This window comes from Oncorhynchus masou, chromosome 19 (genome assembly GCF_036934945.1).
Source record: "Oncorhynchus masou masou isolate Uvic2021 chromosome 19, UVic_Omas_1.1, whole genome shotgun sequence".
Lineage (NCBI taxonomy): Eukaryota > Metazoa > Chordata > Actinopteri > Salmoniformes > Salmonidae > Oncorhynchus > Oncorhynchus masou.
The window spans coordinates 11,147,296-11,173,336 of NC_088230.1; the positions used below are offsets into that span (position 1 = coordinate 11,147,296).

The window sequence follows — 26,041 nt, forward strand, 5'->3', positions numbered from 1 at the left end:
TACAGTCTGAGTCGCAGGTGGCGTCCAATCCAGCCCCTGAGCCCTCACTATCTCTCCTGGACCTGCCAGCATCAGAGTGGTCCTGGAAGACCGGTCCAGCTCTGACCTGGGCCCATCGCCAGACCCAATCCTAGGTCAAATGTCCGGCCCTGTCCTGGACCAACCAGCTGACTCAGCTCCAGTCTTGGGTCCGCCTCCCACTCCTGTTCTGTGCCCAACACCATCGCCAGATTCAGTGCCAGCCTTGGATCCACCGCCCGGACCAGATTTGGGTCTGCCTCCGGACCTGGCTGACCATGCAGGCTCCATGGGAGAGCCACCACCTAACCAGCGCTCATTACCTGTTCCAGCCGAGGACGCCAGGCCTGCCCCTGTGGAATGGCCTCCTCCATCAACTTGGACCCTATGACTCCTGCAGGACAGACCAGCCTCATAGACACTGTGAGCACCTGGTCTCTCACTGCCAGCTCCATCCATGCCACTGAACGGGTGGCGACATGAGGCGGCGGGACCTCCGACTCCTTTGGTGCCCTACAACCACCACTGTACTTCACAGGGCGGCGACAGAGGACACACTAAGCCGCATCCTCACAAGAGAGTTTTAGGTAAAAATGTACTTCATACATTTTGGGTCAGCTGTTGAAAACCCTCACTCAAACCCTCTCTCTAGCCCTGGGACACAGAGACACAAACTCTCCAGCCCAGCAGAGGCTACCATCCCCCGGCTTCACACCTCTGGCCCTTGGAAACTCTAGGGGCCAGAGGGGCAACTCTCTCCTGACTTGTGTCATGTGACCTGGTCAGCCAATTAATGGTCTAGCCTGGGAGCAGCAGAACCCCACTCTGCCTCTCAAATCTTCAGTTGTTTCCAGGAGGGCAGGTTGAGACAACCTCTGTACACTCCTACCTGCACATCTACTCACATTTGAACATTTCCACATGGACAATCATTCTTCTGAACTCCCTGACTTTAGTGCCTTTGATCGTAAACTACTATCACTATTTACTCCCATCAGTCATCTCCCTGTTTGCTGTGCGTGTGCCTGTCTTGAGTGTGGCAATACGTGTGTTCTGTACACCTGTCTCTTAATGGTCATTTCCATCCTCTTACCGGGACACTGGGACAGTTGCACCTATATCTAAACCCGCATCTCTATCGGAGTCCACCACCAGTAGGTGGCGCTCTTTTTCAGTTATTTTTATCATATTACCTCAATCGTGAAAGATCATTCTTCAGGAGGAAATGCCCCCGTTATGTGTCTGTAAGGCTTGAGCGGTGTGTCTCAGTAAAATAAAGGAAAGGAAAGGAAAGGAAAGGAAAGGAAAGGAAAGGAAAGGAAAGGAAAGGAAAGGAAAGGAAAGGAAAGGAAAGGAAAGGAAAGAGAGATGGCTTCACCGAGCGTGTTCTGCTAGGAGCAAACCAAACCTATATATTCAGACCACAGGAGGCTGCTGAGGGGAGAACGGCTCATTATAATGGCTGGAATGGAGTGTGAATGAAGTGGTATCAAACACATGGAAACCGTGTGTTTGTTGTGTTCAATAGCATTCCATTTATTCCGTTCCAGCCATTACTATGAGACCGTCCTCCCCAATTAAGATGCCACCCCACCGCCTGTGATGCGGACGCTCTTCTCTGGTATGACCCCTCCGCCCCGCCAACGTAGATATAAGATTATAGATCTGAGAAGACTTTATACTGAGAACACATAGGAATAAGAGGAATATAGTAGTGTTTACACCATTTATACTGTTTCAACAAGCAGTCACCAACCAATCATGTTCGACTAGAGAAGGCAACTAGGCATTTACACATATTTGGTAAAGGTACACAGTTTTATCATTTCACAATTCAAAAGGTCATTTGGTTGCTTTAAAAGCAAATGTTTTTATTCGCTGTGGAATACGCCTGTTGTGTCCCTTGAGTCTAAGAAGATAGACAGAGTTCTGCAATGCATGACTTCAATTCTTTCATTACACTAAAACATCTCACAAAAAAGGAACAAACATGGTTGGTTACTTTGCGTATCCTGTTATGGGACTAAATGTTTTCACCCTGAACAATAACAAACTCCGGCTAAAATGCCCCATAAATATTGCATTTTGGTGCAGGAGAAGAGAGAATATCAATTATTCATATCTATGTGCCTATTTTATGCATCTTTGGCTGTTGTGGGACCTCTCTGAACCGAACAACCCAACAATCCCACATTAACAGCCAGAACAGTTTGATGAAATCCTCAGACTTGCTGTATGGATTTAGAATACTGCAGGATGCAAAGAACTCTGAGGAAAACCGTTGGATCAAACTGTATCTAATTCAGGTAGCTGAATGTAACAAAATCTGCTTCGAAGTGCACTCTACACTTCTCGTATCGACCAAAAAGCTACATTCTCAATGACAGACACGTCACAAGTAGAGAAACTACTGTCTTTCTAACTTGTTTTCAATCAGCAAAGGATAAGCAGGCTATATTTCAGCAGCAGACAGTCGGGAAACTCATGCAGTGCTGATTAAGCAGCAAAGCTAATGCCAAAACATTCTATAGGGGAGGTGATGTGATTATATAGTAGCCTGATCCCAGATCTGTTGATTCTGTTTGCCATAACAACGACCATGGGAGTTGGCTATACAGCACAAACAGATCTGGGACCAGGCTAGTGAGATATGTCCTCCAAAGATAGGCAGGACATGGACAATAAGACTGCATGGTCAAATTGCCAAAAGCAACATTGAAATGTTGGGTAACTGAACACAGATAGGGAAGGTCTAAAGTTCCCTAAACGCCAGCTTGGTTTACTCAACCCAGGCGTTGGGTGGAATTAAATTGACATTGACGGAATCCTTAATGATGGCGAGAGATCAATCTCAGCTGTTCAATATGCGCAGAGACGACAGCAGAAGGCTTGAGGGAGAGGTTAGAAGCCAAGGGATGAGACCAATCGTTCCTCTTCCTCCCTAAGGATTCCCCCAGGATTGAACCCCCCCCCCCCCACCCACCCCCAAAAAAAACAACAACATGAGGATACAGTTAAAAGTATTCTTAATTAGCAACGCACCGACGTTTTTCAGGATGTGCGTATGACCACACGCCTTTCTACAGTTCTGTAACTGCATCTCTAAATAAAACGACCCTTCAGATTGTATTAACAGTAGCGCCAGCTGTGTTTTGGTTCTTTTACACCTGAAATACAGTATCAGCAGAATGCTTCTGATTGGTTAGTCTAAATGAGTGTCCAAATCGAGCTTCAGTGAAAGGCCAATGGGATGTCGGAGGGTCAAAGAAAGGAGGGGAATGATGGACAAGACTGCAGACAGGAGGGAATGATAAGAAGCAGCAACAGACCATTAGTAGAGAATGTTCATGCAGCATATAGGCCGTGTTTGTTGAGTATTACGATTAACTGTGTTTACAGTGCGTCTAGACCAACATACATATTGGTCAGTTCACCATTCCAACACTGAACAAATCTAGATACCATCTGTCATAGCGTATTCAAAAGGTGTATACATTATAAGAGACGTGGGTGGAGAGGTCACAGCAAACAAACTCTTACCCACTGTTCAGGTGTAGGCTTCGCTAATATATGTGTTTTTAGGCAACAAAGGAACAACTACACTTGTGCATAATTAACGCTTTATGAATATGGATATGCCTAAGTTAATACCAAAGGTTAATACATTCATTTATGCAGATCCCCTACAGAATGCAGAAAGCAGAGCGGGATATGAGGCGTGCTTCCCGAACGACTTTTTTTTTCAAGTGTATTCTAACATGACTAATATGCCTATGTCATATTGTTCATAAAGCGTGGGTTTCAAACTGTAGTTTACACTTGCAGGCCATTGTATCTGCCGTTGAATCAGGCTCAACGTGCATAATAAACCAAGAACCCAGTAATCAAAGTAAAGATTTTAGAACAAATTGACGTGTGGAAATGATACATCACACAGTTGAATTGGAGCCAGAGAAGTTACAGATATGAACCATGTACATGGCATTAAGAGATTGAAACCAAGAGTACAGTATGAAAGGTTTCAAAAAGTTAGCACATAGGAAAGGATTAAGAAACATACCATATGAAAGCCTTACTTCATAGAGTAATAGGCTCATTCAGAATGATATCTTATTTTAAATCAATTAAGTTTAATGTTGAATCGGTTTAAGAAGTTCACCCAAGAGAATTATAAGAAATGACTAGAACCACTAGGGACCTACAGTAGATTACTGTAAATTAATAGCCTCTGCATGCCAATACTTATAATTCCATCAGTACAATGAAAGCTTTGAGTTAGAAATGTACTGTAACTTTTACGTTTTTCAACTTGTGCGCTAAAGATTTTGCCTTTCAAAATCAATTTTAGAAATGGACACTTCACAGGCTAATTGTTTTGCAACCAAAACACAGTGAAACAAGCTAATGACAAATCTGACTTTTTGTCACGCAAAGTTATCAACATCCCAGCTATTTTTAACCTCGACCCCCTTCCTCCCAACCCCCAACCATTTTCCCCAGGCCAGAAGACCTGAGCCAGCTGACAGATGCTCAGACAGAGAATGCGGGTGGGATTATGGGTAAAGCACAAGTGGATGTCTGTTACATCATCTAGTCACATGATTTCCCCCAGTGTCAAAGGATAGTAAGAGGTCAATCTTGCTACGATAGCCACGGTACCAAAAACCCATTTACACATACAAAAAAAATGCATACACATCCAGGGAATCAGGATAAACATACACGGAACAAACGCATAACTCGATTCTGCAGTGATGTATTTCTTATGGTGAAATAACACTGTAAGAGTGAGAATGTAACGTGTGGGGAAGGAAGAGTCCTGTGCCAGCCAGACTATAATCCCTAGTGACCATGGACTTGCTCTATCTATCCCATGCTGGGCACTGGACAGCTGCTTTCACCATAGGAAGTCACAGCACTGATCATTTTAAAGTTAATAGCCTCTCCGTCAGCATCATTTGCATATCTGGTGTGAGTGTGTTTGTATTGTATGTAGGATAGAGGTAGTAGGGTGAAGTTGCCCCTAGATGCTGAGCTTGGGTCAGTTTTGCATTTCCCCACTAAATGGCGAAGGTCGGACATGGGGGACAGAATGCTGATCCTAGATCTGTAAGCCTTCCTAGGGGGAACTTCACCCCCAGAGCTATATATGTATATGTTAAGGTGGCTTGAATGACTAGAGAACTGATCAGAGTTCCGGTGACCACTTGGAGAGAAGTGAAGCTATCCTGCCCACTCAAACACCCAACACTAAAGTAACCCATGGCTACATATTCAAATGCATATATACGACTCATCCCAAGGTAGCATAAAGGTGGCAAATGATGTGCTTCAACTGTTGGAGGAATAGAGAGCGAGTGCAATTATTACTTACGAAATGGGTCTCATTAATCATTTCCTATCTATTTCAATTGAATGTCACAAGCAGATCACAAATTGTCCACTTTCAGGTCTTACTAATTCCCTATTCCTTTATATATGGCTGTATGCATGTCCTTAAAAGCCAATGAATTTCCTCCATCTCTAAGGTCTTCCTGGGACATTCAACGGCTCACATTGAAGCATATTGAACTCATTCCTATTATGGAATTTACATGTGTGAAAGTCAGTGCAGGCTGCTGGGGGGAGGACGGCTCGGTAATAATGGCTGGAATGGAGTAAATGGAATGGCATCAAGCACATGGTTCTCATGTGCTTCATCCAGGCTGTATCACAGCCACCGGTGATTGGGAGTCCCATAAGGCAGCGCACAATTGGCCCAGCGTTGTCCGGGTTTGGCCGGTGTAGGCCGTCATTGTAAATAACAATTTGTTCTTATTAACTCTCTTGCCTTGTTAAATAAAAGGTTCAATTTAAAAAAATGTACTAAATAAAAATGAATCTGTTTGATACCATTCCATTCACTCCGTTCCAGCCATTATACTCCATCCCAACCATTATTAGGAGCTGTTCTCCACTCAGCAGCCTCCACTGGTGAACATATGTCCTACATGAAGAGGAATCACCAACTCATAGGCTAAACTGGACAGATGACGCAAGCCCTAACCGTGCTTTCCTTATCACACCTATTAGTCACAGTGACACAAACACACACACACACACACACACACACACACACACACACACACACACACACACACACACACACACATTAGTAGGGATGGAGTCTTATATACTGAACAGGAAAGTCATAACATTAAAGTCATCATTCATAATAAAGAGCATTGCTAAGAGCTAAAATAAGATGGGTTGACTCACATATATATTTTTATAACCCTCACATAACCCATCCCTGAAAATATAGGCCTAAACCTAAATCCATGGCACGGTCAACTCTATAAGAGGGAACAACGCGTATGCTAATGAAACCTAAGGCCATCAAATAACATGATTCATTGTGTGTCTCTACTCACTTTGACGCGTCACACGGCTGTGTCTGACCGCGCGGGTTCTCTTCCATACATGGGGCTTCAGGAGTCAGCGAGCCTCTGCTCTGTTCTTCCCGCCCTTCCGTTCATGGCCACTCCGCTCTCAATTGCGCAGGGGCTATCATATAAGGAGAAAGGGGTCGCCGGGCGCAGTGGCACTTGTAGAGTATAAATTGGTGTCTGCCCTCACAAGTCTACTGCTGCTCATTCAGAGGACAGGCTACTTGGTGAGTACCTGACAACTTGTCACTCTACTACCGTAAACTTGTAGCCTAGGCCTCGATTGTAGCCACTTCAAATATGTTGAATTGGACTTCCCTAGTTTGCAACCGGACAACTGGATTTAATGGGCTTTCATTTCAAATTTGACAGCTTGAATTTTCAAGACACCTCTTTTTTGTTGTTGTTGAATATTGATAAAATAAATAGCTGTTGTTGCCTAAATGTTGCACATATTTTATTACTTTTGTTAGTGTGTTTTCCATCAGATTCAGACCTACAAGCGAAATTGATAACCTACAGATAATTATTATTATTAGATTAATAATACATTGATTTACAATGTGCTTCCCAGTCTAGGGTTTTAAAAGAAATTTAAATAAATAATGACCTAAAACAAGTTTATTAGACTTGTATGGATGGCCCTTATACCGTAGGCCTATACTGATTTTCCCTTACGAAAAATGTGTCAACCCCTACAAAAATGTACATTTCCTGTTGATGCATGATTATTTTCCTGCTGTAGCAAACTGGCTAAAATTAAGATCCTACATCTGTAGGCCTATACTTAGCCTTAATGTTCGTTTTGTCAAAACAAAAATCCAGCTGACATCATGTGTGACGACGATGAGACTACTGCCCTTGTGTGCGACAATGGCTCTGGTCTGGTGAAGGCTGGCTTTGCCGGAGATGATGCACCTTGCGCTGTTCCCCTTCATCGTTGGTCGCCCCCGTCATCAGGTAAGGTCCACAGCATGAAAGCAATGAAACACTCATGAGGATGCAACCTTCAAACTGTTTTTTTCCAGACTTAATTGTCCTTACATTATGCATTAACCTTGATAATCTTACAATTGTATTTTACTTTACCACTAGACAATTTAATTGTGAATGAATGTCATTTGCTATAATAGCTTACATTTATTTGTCCCTCTGTTTGACATTGGGGAATTGTTTTGACTAAGTTTATTTCCTTCCTTCCTCTACAGGGTGTGATGGTGGGTATGGGTCAGAAGGACTCTTATGTAGGAGACGAGGCCCAGAGCAAGAGAGGTATCCTGACCCTCAAGTACCCCATCGAGCATGGCATCATCACCCACTGGGACGACATGGAGAAGATCTGGCACCATACCTTTTACAATGAGCTGCGCGTGGCCCCCGAGGAGCACCCCACCCTGCTCACAGAGGCCCCCCTTAACCCCAAGGCCAACAGGGAGAAGATGACTCAGATCATGTTTGAGACCTTCAACGTGCCCGCCATGTACGTGGCCATCCAGGCCGTGCTGTCCCTCTACGCCTCGGGTCGTACCACAGGTGAGAAGCGGGCAGAGGAGAAATACTCTGTTCCATAACATGCAGATGCAGTTACATTTAAGAGGTGCAATACTGAGTCCCATGCAACATTTCCTTGTGAAACATAGATTACACCATTAAACATGAAGCTGTTCTATGCTATTTCCATGGTTTACATATTATTCGTCCTCATATCATAGGTATTGTGCTGGACTCTGGTGATGGTGTGACCCACAATGTCCCCATCTATGAAGGTTACGCTCTGCCCCACGCCATCATGTGTCTGGATCTGGCCGGTCGCGACCTCACTGACTACCTGATGAAGATCCTGACTGAGCGTGGCTACTTTTTCATTACCACTGGTTAGTCCGTAATTCCGGGGCATATATGATAGGAGGATACGGTGTGTTTGATATTGAATGGTCGTCCATTGTTATTCACCATTTAGACTGAACCGCTACAACTTTGAATCTTCTATTGTAACAGCCGAGCATGAGATTGTGCGTGACATCAAGGAGAAGCTGTGCTACGTGGCCCTGGACTTTGAGAATGAGATGGCCACCGCTGCCACCTCCTCCTCTCTGTAGAAGAGCTACGTGCTGCCTGACGGTCAGGTCATCACCAACGAGCGTTTCCGCGGCCCCGAGACCCTCTTCCAGCCTTCTTTCATTGGTAGGGATCTTAGAAGTGTTGTGTAACTCATTGACCATCAACACATTTTGACTTCTTTAAAAGCCAAGAAAATGCCTTCATAACAGCTACATGAGACATTACACCAACTACTGCCAAACATATGTTTTTAATAAAGTGGCGAGGGAGTTGTCCATTTTAGCACCAGTTAAACCTAATCCAGAGCATTCGCTTACAACATGTTCTCTTCTATCTCACCAGGCATGGAGTCTGCTGGTATCCATGAGACTACCTACAACAGCATCATGAAATGTGACATTGACATCCGTAAGGACCTGTATGCCAACAACGTCCTGTCTGGCAGTACCACCATGTACCCTGGTATTGCTGACCGTATGCAAAAGGAGATCACCGCCCTGGCCCCCAGCACTATGAAGATCAAGGTAAATATTCTTCTCGAGTCTCAGCTGCATACTGAAAACCACAAACTGACCATCTAAGACCAACCTGACTACAATCTCACATTTTTATTGATGACCAATCACAGGAACACAAATAATGAACTGTATGATGCATTATAATGCACTACATATTGAGAGGACTTTTGCTTATTGGTTTTCCCTCTTCCCCCTCCTCTAGATCATCGCTCCCCCCGAGCGTAAGTACTCCGTCTGGATCGGCGGCTCCATCCGGGCCTCCCTGTCCACTTTCCAGCAGATGTGGATCAGTAAGCAGGAGTATGACGAGGCAGGCCCCTCCATCGTTCACAGGAAATGCTTTTAAGCGCCCCATTGACAAATTGCTCTCCCCTGCGACAGTCAGACGCCCACGGATGCAAAAACTCTGTACATTACCTCCGCCTATGGATATGTTGTTTATGATCGATATGGAAGTTACAAATCCAGACAGGCCCCTGTTTTATGTTTTGTCAATGATGTACAGTTTGTTTACACCAAAGTGCAATTTATATTTGGTTATTTTACTGGTTCCTGAATGAATTTATATGATGTGGATATGTATTTGCTTTATAAATAAACAAGACCTGGGATTTTGTATACCATCTTAATCTCATCTATCATCTGTTCACAACCTGAGGGAGCATATTGGTTATTGTTGTTTCATAATTCAGGAGAAACATACCTGTTTACTCATAGACTATCCATTGATAATACAGGCTAACTAATTCCTAGTAGGAAGATTAGTCACATAGGCCTACATGTTAAGTCCAGTCACACACATAAAAAATATCTACTTGTGGCAGTCCACTAAGTAAGTTGTTGCTATCTTTAAACCATCCGAGGCAACCCTTTAAAGCATTACTCAACCTAGTAATCGCACAGCCAAGCTTATCTAAGGAATTGTCCTGGTTTTCATACCAACAAATGCTTAGGGTACTGTAAAACAATGGATTGTTGTTTTGCCTTAAACAGACAAAATGAAAACATCTGTTTTTAGACAGACTATAGCCATCTATATCATGTGTAGGATGTCTTGTCATGGTCAAGCGTCGATTAATGCTTAGCCTTGCAGGCATGTTTCAATCTGCATTCCCTCCCTCCTACAGTGCAACAATAATAATCTACGGAATACAGACTGAAACAAAACAATTCTCCCTCTTTCTACCCCCCCCCTTTCGCTCTCTCTCCCTTCTCTCTCTCGTTCTGTTGCTCTTCCTCTGTTGCCACTATTCGTTCTGTCACTGTCATGTGGTTGTCTTACAGGCAACAGCCATCCCCCGTGATTTGAGCTTATAACCAATTATTGTTATTAAAGATGAATCTGCTGCAGTATACTTGGAGAATAATGAAACAAACAAAAAAACTGGTGTGTCTGGCCTCTCTCCACCAACCTGTCTGCGCGTGACGCAAGGGTAGTCTACTTAAAGCAGGATTAGCGCCCTACCAACATTACACTCAACTGCCCTCCATTCAAGCACGGCGCGACCTGGCGTCCAGCGCTCGCCATCGAAAATAGGAGGGCTTTCTACTAATCAGCACTCAGACTCGCGCGAGCAAAAGTGCTTGGGTTGTCAAGTGATCTTTTAGCAGAGGCGCAGAAGGCAGAAGGCAGGAGCGCACGCAGCAGCGGCGCGTTACCAAAGCATTCTCCAGATATTGGAGCATCCGGAGTGTAAAACAAGGGAAACAATAGATTCCACAAGAACGGTGCACGGTGTGCTATCATCTCCAAATGAATGACAATGGGGGAGTGGACAATATTAGAGCGTCTCTTGGAGGCAGCTGTCCAACAGCACTCTACTATGATCGGAAGGTAAGAGGGAACGTGAGGATAGCTTTGTAAAAGTATTATCATGAGTGTGTGTTTGATGACCAAGTCGGTTACTATAAGCGATTAAGCTGAAGAACGGTACAAAAACGCAAAAAACAACAACAAAGATTCATGACTATGCAAAAAAATGTGAACCAATAGGGAATCATGGCATAAACATAACATTCAAGAATAATGATTTTGGAAACACTAAATTGGCCCATTTTGTCACAAGAGAGCTGACGCTTGAGGTGAATAGTGCTGTAGGGCTTTTCTTTCAGAACTGACTAGTGGCTTTCAGCACTGGACAGCTCCCAAGCGCCCGTTTTGTGCACTGGAGCCAGTATTAGTTTGCCATCGCTAATTGTCTATCTGTTTGTTTTATGATTAAGCCGATCAACTCTGCACATCTTAACAGCAACATTTTAATTTTGTGCTTGCTTGTTTTGTAGGATCCTCCTAACAGTGGTGGTGATTTTCCGGATTCTAATCGTTGCGATCATTGGAGAGACCGTCTATGATGACGAGCAGTCCATGTTTGTGTGCAACACCCTGCAGCCCGGCTGTAACCAGGCTTGCTACGACAAGGCGTTCCCAATTTCCCACATCAGATATTGGGTGTTTCAGATTATTCTGGTGTGCACCCCCAGTCTCTGTTTCATCACATACTCCGTGCACCAGTCTGCCAAGCAGAAGGAGCGCTTGGAGCGGGGGTATTCCACCGTGTTCCTCTCCTTGGACAAGCGCCAAGATTCCATCAAAAGAGACGACAGCAAAAAGATCAAAAACACCATTGTAAATGGAGTACTTCAGAACACGGAGAACTCCACGAAAGAAGCCGAGCCCGACTGCTTGGAGGTGAAGGACATCCCAAATTCGGCCATGAGAACTAGTGGAAAGTCTAAAATGAGGAGGCAGGAGGGCATCTCAAGATTTTACATCATCCAAGTGGTTTTCCGAAACGCTCTAGAGATAGGCTTCCTGGTGGGTCAATATTTCCTGTACGGATTCAATGTCCCCGCGGTATATGAGTGTGATCGATACCCCTGCATCAAAGATGTAGAATGCTACGTTTCAAGACCCACGGAGAAGACTGTGTTTCTGGTCTTCATGTTTGCGGTCAGTGGCGTCTGTGTGCTCCTGAACTTGGCTGAACTCAATCATCTTGGATGGAAGAAGATCAAAGTAGCTGTCAAAGGCGTGCAGGCGAGGAGGAAGTCCATCTACGAGATCCGTAACAAAGACATGCCTAGAATGAGCATGCCCAATTTCGGCCGCACTCAATCTAGTGACTCTGCCTATGTGTAGCATATTGAGAAGGCCCAAGACAAGCCTCGTGGACACCGGTTGCGTCAAACGGTATGGGTTCTCGCGGAGGGCCATTCATTTCAAATGGGAGGCAATCCACACCACTGCGACTCATCTGCAGGACAAGGCTGTGGTGCGTAGCACTGCATGCAGTGTGTCGCATGCGTTGGATTTTTCCAACTGGTGTATTGCTTTGCTGTGTGGTGTCAGACACAGAAGTAGATAAACCACCGAAGAAGTTGCAAATATGTAGCGTATTTTTATTTATTTTTTGCATGCGGCTTAAGTGTGACAGCTGTGCATTTCAGTACCACTGAACAGAACAATTGTACAAAGAATTAAAATATATTTAACAAGAATGTGGTGTATATTTTATCACACCAACTTCGCTTGCGAAGTAGGTGAGGTAGATCGATTTGATTTGTCTTTTACTGACAACTAAAAAACAAACGGACCAAACGTTTGTCATATATTTATGAGAAGGCACTGATGCAACGTTTATAGATGATGATTTAGCCTATATTTTGTAAAGCGCTTCTTAGAAGTATATAATGTATGTGTTGACATTCACTCTGTCGTTCACTTCAGCTGTTGAACATAGAGTAAATACTTGCACTATATATGAATAATGAGCCAAAATATATCCAATTTGTGCTGTGATGGTGTTTTTACGACCTTCCGCCGGATTTAAACACACCATACCATTATAGACATGAAACACACACATTATTTGGCCGTTTTTGGGTCAAATGTACTCAAATTATATACATTCTTCCAGTATATTACTCATCTCACATTTTTGTTGTCAGCACTATCGTTGTTTTGGTTGCCTGAGTTTGCACCATTGACCTTAACCTATGTGATCACTCAATGGGGGGGGGGGGCTGCAAATGTTGACACCTGGGACTTTTAAATTCATATTTTCTTTCTTTTATTTACACCCAGGCGCCCATTGCTTTCATTTGTGGGCAAATGGATTTTCTTGATTTAATGTCATCAAGTGCCATATATGTACATAAATATAAACATTATAAATCTATAGAGTATTATCATCATCATAACAGCAGAATTCTGTAAATTCCTCTTTTGGATTAAATGCTGTCAACGTATTTGATTTGAATAGCTGTGGTTTGTATGGAAATGGTATGCTACTGCTATATTATCATCCCTGGTTTCATTTGGCAACATGAAAAAACAAGCAACCTTTGCACATTCAAAAAGTATTGACGAGCAATTAGTCATATAGACTAGAGCACAAATCTGAATTGGAATCAATCAGATGATAGGCAATAAATGTTTGCCCCTGGTGCTACCATTTTCCAAAGCAATCATCAATGTAAGATCATACTGAAAGGTGATCCTATCCACAAATAAAAATGTAATTCATGTATACAAGATTTGTGTAATGTGTGATGCTTTCAAATTGTACAGCAGATACACACAAAGCACAGTAAAGCACCGTCAGCACAATTATGCCCTGTTTGCTCTTAAACCCTTGCAATCAATGTTTCAACAAGAAACTGATTTACTGTCTGCTCTGTATAATTCCAACAGATCCTTCAGATATGTACAGCGATACAGCAAGTGGTATCAAAACATGGGGAAATTATACACAGGTTATACCACAGGTTCCCGATTGACATAGTCAACACCTGACAGACTGACACAGACAAAGTCTGCACAACTCTCATTCTCTAACCTAACGTAACAGGTGTAGAAAGAAGCCTAGGCAGAATCCCTTCCGTTTTTCAAGGGAAATGGAAGTCAGATTTAAAAAAAAAACATTGTTTCCCTGAAAATGGGCAACATCCGCTTTGTTCCAACGCCGCTAAAGGTGATCATTCTGTGACCACGTGGTTGACAGCTTTATCCTCTACCTAGACCCTCCCCCGCCCAGCCCGTCAGCCACATATGCATCCGTTGCATCCACTTCATCCTCCTTGGCTGCTGTTGGTCATAGAGGTTGAGCGGTTCAGCTCTGTTGGAAGCTGAGAGGTTGTATCCCGCACTACCTCAAGGTCACTGAGAAAAGTGCTGAGAGCTGAAACCCATATCCCCAGAGAGTCAGAGTGTTCCCCAGCTGACCAGTCAGGATGCGGGATGCATGAGTGGGGAGGAGGTGGTGGGTTGGTGGACAGGTACGGCTGCCAAGATGACTCGACAACTCTGAAGAGCAAAAATCAAAGAGCCAAGGCACTGACAGATCAATTTCAAAATCAGCAGGGACTTTAGATGCTCCTCAAACTCTCCGACATGAAACAAGTGCCGCTTGTTTGGCTACTGGCGGCCCCACCTCTCTCTCTCTCTCTCTCTCTCTCTACTTTATTGGCATGACGTAACAATGTACATATTGCCAAAGCTTATTTTGGATATTTCTCTCTTTCTCGTAATGTTACCTGATGGTTATTTTAACACTAAATATTGGTATGAATGCTTATTCTGTGTGTGTTTCCTCCAAAGAGTACAAAAACCAGCAGGAACCACTCAGAGCTCCTTCAGATAAAGCCACTCACCATAAATATTCATACTCAACTTCCTTACAGCACACATTAGTGATCAGTGGACTGTCTTTCATATAGGCCATCTACAATCATAACAAATCACTATGCCCTTTTCTGAAAATAACTCAGCTTTTCATCATGAGGACGTTTTTATCTAAAACATATTCAGAGTTTTATCATGGTGTCCTTGGCATCATACGTTACAATATGTTTCCAAATGGGTTATGATCATACACAATCATCACTCATCTTGAGAGCTTAGTCGGAGGAAATGATAGGCAGATTTGTTGTGTGTCTAATCTTGGAATCTCTCAAGATGAGGGACGATTGGGTATGATCATAACACATTTGGAAACATATTGTAGTATATTGACATCAATGCACACAGACAGGAGGCAGTCACGGAAAGAGATGACAGAGAGAAGCAGCTAGGCAGGCTGTCTGATGTTGAAAGCACTGGTCACATCTATAAAAGACTGTGTGTGTGTGTGTGTGTGTGTGTGTGTGTGTGTGTGTGTGTGTGTGTGTGTGTTCGTGTGCTCACGCTTCAGTTCTGTACCTCACTGTCTACTAGGGGCTATTCCTCTAATAGAGACGAAACCATACAGGAGAACAATAGCCTTCCTGATATTCATAAGGGCTTATGATACTTGTGTAACAATATTTCCGCACTGCAGAAAGCTGCATCAGTAGACACTGAAGGACACATGCTCTTTTCATGCCATAGGTGAATCCCGGTGAAAGCTATGATCCTTTATTGACATCACTTGTTCAATCCACTTCAATCAGTGTAGATGAAGGGGAGGAAACAGGTTCAAGATTGAGATTAACAATTGAGACACGGATTGCGTATGTGCGCCGTTCAGAGGGTGAACGAGAAAGACAAAAAGTGTAAGTGCCTTTGAACGGGACATGGTAGTAGGTTTCAGGCATACCGGTTTGCATCAAGAACTGCAACGCTGCTGGGTTTTTCATGCTCAACCGTTTCCCGTGTGTATAAAGGATGGTCCACTACCCAAAGGACATCCAGCCAACCTGACACAACTGTGGGAAGCATTGGCATCAACATTGGCCAGCTTCCTTGTGGAATGCTTTCGACTCCTTGTAGAATCCATGCCCCAAAGAATTGATGCTGTTCTGAGGGCAAAAGGGGGAGGGGTGCAACTAAATTTTAGGAGGGTGTTCATAATGTTTGGTATACTCAGTGTACGTTTAGAGTGCAATTCCTAACAGCTAGCAGTTGTCATTTTGCATTGGTTCCCTCATCTAGTGTGAATTTGCACACTTCTGAATTGGCAGGCCCATCTCAGACAGCGTCTCAGTGCATATCTCTATGGACGCATCAAATGGGGTGATGACGGCCATGTAAGAGGGAAGGAGAGGGAAGGAAGGAGAGCAAGGCCCTGCTGGAGCTGCCAGGACCTGGAGCTCCCTGTGTGGGCAGGGTGCCCGTTGGAGTCATTACCACGGCCCTGGGCACGGTGCCTATGACATTAAAGCTTTATGACTGAGTCAGAGGGGCTCGCGGAGTTAGAGTCCACACCTGGCGGAGCAACAAAGACATCAATGATAATGTTATCTAACTAAGGGAAATCAAACACCGTCATACTGTCACTCAACACAAGTCACTGTGTGTGTGTGTGTGTGTGTGTGTGTGTGTGTGTGTGTGTGTGTGTGTGTGTGTGTGTGTGTGTGTGTGTGTGTGTGTGTGTGTACTTTTAGCAGCGCTCAGTTGTTTGAATAAGCAGCCAGCTCATCAGAATCTGACATTAACTTCCTTTATGCCCACGAGAAGTGCTGTCAAAGCAGCGACGGGTGTTTCGGTGTTGTCAACACTTTCGCTTCAATCAGACATCTTTTTTAGTCCCGTGTTGTGGCATTAGCATCACTCAAAAAGCAGACATCACATAAGGACATGATGGCCAGCTCAGGGCTTTTTAACAGTACAGTAGTTTTGCACATGACAAATGCTGTGACGGCTATAAAGTCATTAAGGAATTACCAAAGCTCATTATGTCCGGTTGTTTACGAGTATCCATGCCAAACACTGTCAAAGAGAACAAGACGAGCTAGTTTCTCCTAAAACACTAAAGGTTTTTCCTATCACTGTGAGTGGGGATCAGTTGAATCAATTTCAGGAACATCTGACTTCATAAGTTTGGGCTATAGAGAGGTTTCAAAGGCTTCAAAGGCAGACAGATCTGCCCGGTAACACCTGATTACAATCCCCTAAATAAGTCTCATCTGAGCTTAAACCCCCCTACTCTCGGCAGATAGGACTAGAGTCTCTCTGCTGTGGCTTCTCCCATGGGCTCTCCTTTATCTCCTCACTTCACCCTCTTATTGCCAGTGGGCGGGGTTGTAGAGTACTGTCCTCAAGGGTTTTCAAGAGCACAGGCTCTCTCCCGCTGAGTTCAACCACAAGGATGACCTTGGTGTCACAGCTGAAGCAGCCTGTGGGAATAGTGAGGAATGTTGCTGCATCCGCATTGCCTATCTCCTCTCTTTGATGGTTGTTGCTCAGTCACTGTCTTCGTTCTCTGCCTCTCCCCTTAAATATCTCTCTCCCTCTTGGATGCTCTGTCTAAAATACATGAGATGGAAAGTATTGATGTTCAAGGCCCATATTTATAAAGCATCTCAAAAGCAACCAATTAAAAAAAATCGGATAAGTGCCAGAGGATAGATAGTCAAGCAGTGCAACAGAAGACCCTCGCCACCAATAAAAAGCATATTGGCAGAGCTAAACTATCACTGGAGCTCTTTATGTGAGCTCTTCATCAAAGACTGCAAACTGTAAAAATAGTACAATAAAAAGAGCAGAACAGTATTACTCATGCAATTTCAGTAACTCCGCAGAGCAGTTCTAGCATTCTAAAGCGGTTTTGTCAGGCGTGGGAAGACCTGAAAGTTGCCACCGCAGGTGAGAAAAAGAACAGGTGTGACCTTAGCAGGCGAAGAGTTGCTAACGAACAGAAGCCTGTATCTGTCAAGGAAGATTTTTCACAGAAAAGAGAACAGTCCTGCCGTATATCTGCTGCAGCACCCAGCAGGCAGCCCTCTGAGCCAACCTGAGCCAATAGGAGTCAATCTGCACTCTGGCCCAAAGACAGATACTTATGACTCGCACACATAAAAAAAAGGTTACATTAGACTACTGTCCTTGTACTCTGGATCTCACTGCTGCCACCAAAAGTAGTGTAAAAATAAAACAGTGGCGGGAGATTATTCTGGAGATGGTTTTAGCATGGTCATTATCTCGACAACTCCAAATTCTGACCTCTGACATCAATTCATCATACTCAGCCTCGATATTAAACACGGGTCATTTAATCTCCTTGATGTTTTTGGCATGGGGGATTGGTCCCAGTATGGGTGTCCACACAGCGGGTGGCCCCTTCCTGTACCCCCCTCCCTCCCCTCGTATCATCTGTCCACATCTGTCCCCCAGCTCACCCTGATTTCCTACCCATAATCCCCTACCCACACCAGCATAACGCAACAAATAACATGACCCTCTTCCATTCAATTTCCCCCCCTGCGGTGCACTGATTCAAGGGAGGTCCAGGCTCCCATCTCTCGCTTCCTCTGTTTGGAAGTATAAATTAATCATTCATTTTACACTGCTTACTATGATTAGATATCCGAGGACCCCTGGGTATTACACTCCAGTGGTGAATGGGCGGTCAACCATTTCATTAAGAGTTCCATTCAAGAATACAATAACTTGTTCATTTTCAATGAAAACCCACTGCATAACCATCCAGCGGGTATTCAATAATACCAGGGGTTTTCCCCAACCAGATGGGCTGACAACACACACCTATGTGCCTGAAGAGAAAATTAACTGCATGGGTGGCCTCCATGCTGTGCCCTCTAGATCCAAAGATGGTATCCGGTTTCCGTCACTGGGAAAGCACACTGGTGTCTGGTTACTAATGCTACTGTGACCTCAGAGCACCACACCAGCCCGACCCCCGCATTGAGCTGACCATGTGACCTCTACCGCATCCAGTGTGGACCACTCGGGAAATTAGAGGAAGTGATGCTCTGTTTTTTCATATGATTGTTATTCATAGATCCTCATGGGGATTAAACATGGTATTGTACTCCCATACACACACACACACACACACACACATACACACACGTTATCTACTCTCTCTCTCTCTCTTACGAATGTACACTCCCCACAGCAGGCGGTCCATGTGATAGTGACAGGTAACTGTTCTGTCCAAAGCCAAGGAGAGACTCAGATAGCTTTAATCCCTATTGGCTAAGTGGATTAATGATCACTGCAGCACCACTAGCCAACTATTTATTTACTAACTCACGTATACCCAACCACAACATGTTACACAATTAGGGTTGCAAAATTCCAGGAACTTTCAATAAATTCCCTGGTTTGGATGAAGGTGCGCCGGATTTCCTGCTTATTCCCTCCTGATTCCAGGAAGCAATGGTCCAACCGTGATTGAGAAAATCAGGGAATTTATTGAAAATTCCCACAAGTACCCTAAACACTCACAGAGACACAATATACACACATTGCCTGTCTAATTTGCATATGTAACGTTGGAAATATTGTGTTAACTTGGATTATGCGTCGGGTGCTTCGTGTCAAATTGGGCCCAGGCCAAGTCACGTCTAATAATGTCTGACGTTAGGTGGCTCTGACTACTGCTCTCAGAACACAGATGGTTACAGACCATGACAATGAAGAGACGTGTCTCCCGCTGTACATCGAAGAGCACATGCAGGCGACTCTGGATGTCAACCGTGCACTCTGTCACTCTGGTGTCAGCAGGCAGCCACTCAGCTGCTCCTCTGACTCTTTTAATCCCCCTGTGTGTGTCTGTGCGTATTTGCGCGTGCGCGTGTGCGTGCATACGTGCCTACTTGTGTCGGACAAATGGAGAGAGATAGTGGGAGAGAATGAAAGAGAGGGAGAGTGCAAGAGAGAAAGCGATCAAAGGCACAGTGCTGAATGCTAACTCTTGAACTATAACCTCGGGTCATTTCACAGAATATTTTGCTGAAGTGTGCGTGAATGAATGTGAGGGAATGAGGGTGAATGTGGGAAAATCAAATCCAATTATATTTGTCACATGCGCCGAATACAACAGGTGTAGGTAGACCTTACAGTGAAATGCTTACTTACGAACCCCTAACCAACGATGCAGTTATGAAAATATGAATAAGAAATAAAAGTAACAAGTTAAAGAGCAGCAGTAAAATAACAATAGCGAGACTATATACAGGGGATACCAGTACAGAGTCCATGTGGAGACTATATACAGGGGATACCAGTACAGAGTCAACGTGGAGACTATATACAGGGGATACCAGTACAGAGTCCACGTGGAGACTATATACAGGGGATACCAGTACAGAGTCAACGTGGAGACTATATACAGGGGATACCAGTACAGAGTCAATGTGGAGACTATATACAGGGGATACCAGTACAGAGTCAATGTGGAGACTATATACAGGGGATACCAGTACAGAGTCAATGTAGAGACTAGATACAGGGGATACCAGTACAGAGTCAATGTGGAGACTAGATACAGGGTACACCAGTACAGAGTCAATGTGCGGGGGCACCGATTAGTTTAGGTAATATGTACATGTAGGTAGTGTAATTACAGTGACTATGCATATGTGATAACAACAGAGAGTAGCAGCAGTGTAAAAGGGGGGCAATGCAAATAGTCTGGGTGGCAAATTTGATTAGATGTTCAGGACTCTTATGGCTTGGGGGTAGAAGCTGTTTAGAATCCTCTTGGATCTAGACTTGGCGCTCCGGGACCGCTTGCCATGCGGTAGCAGAGAGAACAGTCTATGAGTAGGGTGGCTGGAGTCTTTGACAATGTTTAGGGCCTTCCTCTGGTATAGAGGTCCTGGATGGCAGGAAGCTTGGCCCCAGTGATGTACTGGGCCGTACGCATTACCCTCTGTAGTGCCTTGTGGTCAGAGGCCGAGCAGTTGCCATACCAGGCAGTGATGCAACCAGTCAGGATGCTCTCTATGGTGCAGCTGTAGAACATTTTGAGGATCTGAGGACCCATGCCAAATCTTTCCTGAGGGGGAATAGGATTTGTCATGCCCTGTTCATGACTGTCTTGGTGTGCTATGTTAGTTTGTTGGTGATATGCACACCAAGGAACTTGAAGGTCTCAACCTGCTCCACTACAGCCCTGTCGATGAGAATGGGGGTGTGCTCGGTCCTCCTTTTCCTGTAGTCCACAATCATCTCTTTAGTCTTGATCACGTTGAGGGAGGGGTTGTTGTCCTGGCACCACACTCCTCCCTATAGGCTGTCTAGTTGTTGTCAGTGATTAGGCCTACCACTGTTGTGTCATCAGCAAACTCAATGATGGTGTTGGAGTTGTGCTTGAGCATGCAGTCATGAGTGAACAGGGAGTACAGGAGGGGGATGAGCACGCACCCCTGAGGGGCCCTTGTGTTGAGGATCAGCGTGGCGGATGTGTTGTTACCTACCCTAACCACCTGGTGGTGGCCCGTCAGGAAGTCCAGGATCCAGTTGCAGAGGGAGGTGTTTAGTCCTAAGGTCCTTAGCTTATTGATGAGCTTTGAGGGCACTATGGTGTTGAACGCTGAGCTGTAGTCAATGAATATCAAATCAAATGTATTTATATAGCTCTTCGTACATCAGCTGATATCTCAAAGTGCTGTACAGAAACCCAGCCTAAAACCCCAAACAGCAAGCAATGCAGGTGTAGAATCACAGTGGCTAGGAAAAACTCCCTAGAAAGGCCAAAACCTAGGTAGAAACCTAGAGAGGAACCAGGCTATGTTGGGTGGCCAGTCCTCTTCTGGCTGTGCCGGGTGGAGATTATAACAGAACATGGCCAAGATGTTCAAATGTTCATAAATGACCAGTATGGTCCAATAATAATAAGGCAACCCAGACATGAAGATCACATCAGTGAGTCAACCTGCTCAAGTGACGCACCCCTCCCAGGGACGGTATGAAAGAGCCCCAGTAAGCCAGTGACTCAGCCCTTGTAATAGGGTTAGAGGCAGAGAATCCCAGTGGAAAGAGGGGAACCGACCAGGCAGAGACAGCAAGGGCAGTTTGTTGCTCCAGAGCCTTTCCGTTCACCTTCCCACTCCTGGGCCAGACTACACTAAATCATATGACCCAATGAAGAGATGAGTCTTCAGTAAAGACTTAAAGGTTGAGACTGAGTTTGCGTCTCTTACATGGGTAGGCAGACCATTCCATAAAAATGGAGCTCTATTTTTTTTAAATATTTTACCTTTATTTAACTAGGCAAGTCAGTTAAGAACAAATTCTTCTTATTATAGGAGAAAGCCCTGCCTCCAGCTGTTTGCTTAGAAATTCTAGGGACAATTAGGAGGCCTGCGTCTTGTGACCGTAGCGTACGTGTAGGTATGTACGGCAGGACCAAATCAGAGAGATAGGTAGGAGCAAGCCCATGTAATGCTTTGTAGGTTAGCAGTAAAACCTTGAAACCAGCCCTTGACTTGACAGGAAGCCAGTGAAGGGAGGCTAGCACTGGAGTAATATGATCACATTTTTTGGTTCTAGTCAGGATTCTAGCAGCCGTATTTAGCACTAACTGAAGTTTATTTAGTGCTTTATCCGGGTCGCCGGAAAGTAGAGCATTGCAGTAGTCTAACCTAGAAGTGACAAAAGCATGGATTAATTTTTCTGCATCATTTTTGGACAGAAAGTTTCTGATTTTTGCAATGTTACGTAGATGGAAAAAAGCTGGTCTTGATATGTTCTTCAAAAGAGAGATCATAGGTCATAGAATAGCATTCTCACATAGGTGTTGCTGTTGTCCAGGTGGGAAAGGGCATTGTGGAGTGCAATAGAGATTGCATCATCTGTGGATCTGTTGGGGTGGTATGCAAATTGGAGTGGGTATAGGGTTTCTAGGATAATGGTGTTGATGTGAGCCATGACCAGCCTTTCAAAGCACTTCATGGCTACAGACATGAGTGCTACGGGTCTGTAGTCATTTAAGCAGGTTACCTTAGTGTTCTTGGGCACAGGCACTATGGTGGTCTATGTGAGTGAATGTGAATAAATGTGAGTGAATGTGAATAAATGTGAGTGAACATGTGTGAATGTGAGTGAATGTGTGTGTATGTGAACAAATGTGAGTGAATATGAGTGGATGTGTGTGAATGTGAGTGAATATGAGTGAATGTGAATAAATGTGTGTGAATGTGAGTGAATGTGGGTAACTGTGATTTAATGTGAGTGAATGTGAGTGAACGTGAGTGAATGTGAGTGAACGTGAGTGAATGTGTGTGAATGTGAGTGAACGTGAATAAATGTGAGTGAACGTGAGTTAATGTGAGTTAATGTGAGTGAACGTGAGTTAATGTGAGTGAACGTGTGTGAACGTGAGTGAACATGTGTGAATGTGAGTGAATGTGTGTGTATGTGAACAAATGTGAGTGAATATGAGTGGATGTGTAAATGTGTGTGAATGTGAGTGAATATGAGTGAATGTGAATAAATGTGTGTGAATGTGAGTGAATGTGGGTAACTGTGATTTAATGTGAGTGAATGTGAGTGAACGTGAGTGAATGTGAGTGAACGTGAGTGAATGTGTGTGAATGTGAGTGAACGTGAATAAATGTGAGTGAACGTGAGTTAATGTGAGTGAACGTGAGTTAATGTGAGTGAACGTGTGTGAACGTGAGTGAACGTGTGTGAACGTGAGTGAACGTGTGTGAACGTGAGTGAACGTGAGTGGACGTGTGTGAACGCGTGTCAAAGTGAGTGAATGTGTGCAATGTGAGTGAATGTGTGTGAATGTGAGTGAATGTGAGTGAATGTGTGTAACTGTGAGTCAATGTGTGTAACTGTGAGTGAATGTGAGCGAATGTGAGCGAATGTGTGTAACTGTGAGTGAATGTGTGTAACTGTGAGTGAATGTGAGCGAATGTGTGTAACTGTGAGTGAATGTGAGCGAATGTGTGTAACTGTGAGTGAATGTGTGAATGTGTGTAACTGTGAGTGAATGTGTGTAACTGTGAGTGAATGTGAGTGAATATGTGTAACTGTGAGTGAATGTGAGTGAATGTGTGTAACTGTGAGTGAATGTGAGTGAACGTGAGTTAATGTGAGTGAACATGAGTTAATGTGAGTGAACATGAGTGAACGTGAGTGAATGTGAGTTAATGTGAGTGAACATGAGTTAATGTGAGTGAATGTGAGTGAACGTGAATAAATATGAGTGAATGTGTGTGAATGTGTGTAACTGTGAGTGAATGTGAGTGGATGTGTGTAACTGTGAGTTAATGTGAGTGAACATGAGTTAATGTGATTGAACATGAGTTAATGTGAGTGAATGTGTGTGAATGTGAGAGAATGTGTGTGAAGATAAGCCTGGTCACTTATTCCTCCCATGCAGTGATCTGTCAATACTCACAACCTTAAACCCTGCAGAGGCTTGAAAATGAAAGGATTCTTTATTGGACTAACTTAATTAGACTGTATTGTTTTGTACTGCAATTTCCATGATTTGCTTCCTTTCCAAAGAAACATTGGAGCATTGTCCCTTCCTCGTATGTGAATAATAAAGATATATTCAATGTATTATATTCTAAGCAATCAGAAGAGGGTTTTCAGTTGAGATGCTCGTGCAGAGCAGCTTTTCTCTGCTTTCTGCCAGGACCGAAGTCTGGCTAGGAGCTGGTTGGCTGGAGGGGGTCCTGTCCAGCGACTTATTACCCAGTCACTTGGGGTAGGATTTATGGGTGATTTATGGGTGATTTCCAGGGCCCCCTCAATAATAAGGCCTGATGAGAATGTTCAGTCAATAAGATAATAGCGAGCAGAACAGCGATAAGGGTCTGGATTTATTAACGCACCGTAACTCCTGTCAAGCAGTAGTGTAACATCAGGGCGCTCAAGAGTCACGAACTGGCTCGTTCCTTATGACGCTGCACGGTAACATAAGTGTTACCACAACAACAAAAGAAAATAGATGAAATTCCCCGTTCTCACACATCACCCCCACAAAAAAATGTCCTGGAAGAAAATGAACTCAACATCCCTGAAGTGTGAAAGAGTAGAGCATGAGGTATATGCTTGACATATGACCATGCCATAATGATGTCATAGTGTCGATGTCATAGTGCTTAACAAACAACCAATAAAACAGATGAAAGGAATACAAGTATGAAGAATCCACACAGCACATATTTAAACATGTTCCTGAAAACCACATACAGTAAAACCAGTGTTATATTCCAACACCATAAAAAGGTACTGATGAAATTCCCCTCCCTAACATTTCCGAATCGCTCTCTTAGCTGCCTGCCACACAAGACAAACAGGCATTGATGTGTGGATGTGGAGCTGTGGCCCACAGCCACAGCTCTACAGCGGAGGGGGGGACCAAGCGGCTGATGAAATCGTCCCAGTCTGCGGAGGGATCTGTCAGGGTTATGTGGCGTGCGGAGTGGCTCGCCCTGTGGTGGCCCGTCGAAGGAGGAGGAAGAGGGGGAGGAGTGCTGGATCAAATGTTAAATTGACGGAGGCAGGGAAGAAGGGAGGGAGGGAGGGAGGGAGGGAGGGAGGGAGGGAGGGAGGGAGGGAGGGAGGGAGGGAGGGAGGGGGAGGGAGGGAGGGAGGGAGGGAGGGAGGGAGGGAGGGAGGGGGAGGGAGGGAGGGAGGGAGGGAGGGAGGAAGGAAGATTATTGCCCCGGCCAGCCGGTGATCAAACCCAGCTGATGAGTCTCAGTGGAGGCAGGGTGCGGCTGGCTCAGCGACCCACTCAGCCCCTGTCCCCTGCTCTGTCGAATGGCCGTTGGGACGTCAGCGTGTCCCTGCTTGATGGCACCCATGGGAGAAGGGTATCAAGGGCCCTGGATTGCCATAGGGCTGGTGGTGTATTTTAGTCGGCCTCTCTATCAAAGGCCACTAGGGACCTTAGAGGAAAGAGATCTCTCATCATTATACTGTAAGTCGTATGTTCTGACAGGAGTCAGGTGTTAGAATAAAATGTGACCGGCCTGGGTTTGAAGCCAGGTACCCTGCACACCACAATACTGTGTTAGCCCACAGAGCTAAAGCCTAAGCATTCGCTTTGGGAGCGAACGCAAGTCTTCAGGTCTCAGGCAATGTTACTCATGATGCGAGTGTGGTTCCGAACCTTCTTTGCTGCACTAAGGCAAACTGTTTTACGTAGAGGAACTACACAGCACATACGCAAACACATTGCGTTAGTGCTAACAACGCACCACCACAGTGATAAGAGTCGCTGATGACTCTTAAAATGGTTCCCTGTCACAGTTACAATTAGTTATTGCAAGGTTTCACGGGATACCACTCAAAGTTGGGCGAACAACAAGGCACAAAAC

General features: G+C 44.5%; 1 protein-coding gene and 1 pseudogene across 1 annotated transcript; both read left to right on the forward strand.

Annotated features, from left to right (window-relative positions):
- The first annotated feature begins 7,279 nt into the window (after positions 1 to 7,279).
- LOC135505797 (actin, alpha cardiac muscle 1-like) lies at positions 7,280 to 9,371 on the forward strand (annotated as a pseudogene).
- Positions 9,372 to 10,543: 1,172 nt separating this feature from the next.
- Positions 10,544 to 13,545, forward strand: LOC135505540 (gap junction delta-2 protein-like). The gene is made up of 2 exons (XM_064924607.1): positions 10,544 to 10,859; positions 11,309 to 13,545. Exons 1-2 carry the CDS (start codon positions 10,783 to 10,785, stop codon positions 12,162 to 12,164), a joined length of 933 nt encoding a protein of 310 aa, XP_064780679.1. The 5' UTR covers positions 10,544 to 10,782; the 3' UTR covers positions 12,165 to 13,545.
- The last annotated feature ends 12,496 nt before the right edge of the window (positions 13,546 to 26,041 follow it).

Excerpts from the sequence above, each read along its gene's own strand:
- LOC135505540 (XM_064924607.1), top strand. The coding sequence starts at position 10,783 with ATGACAATGGGGGAGTGGACAATATTAGAGCGTCTCTTGGAGGCAGCT. Across the intron at positions 10,860-11,308 it reads CACTCTACTATGATCGGAAG|GATCCTCCTAACAGTGGTGG; the intron begins GTAAGAGGGAAC and ends CTTGTTTTGTAG.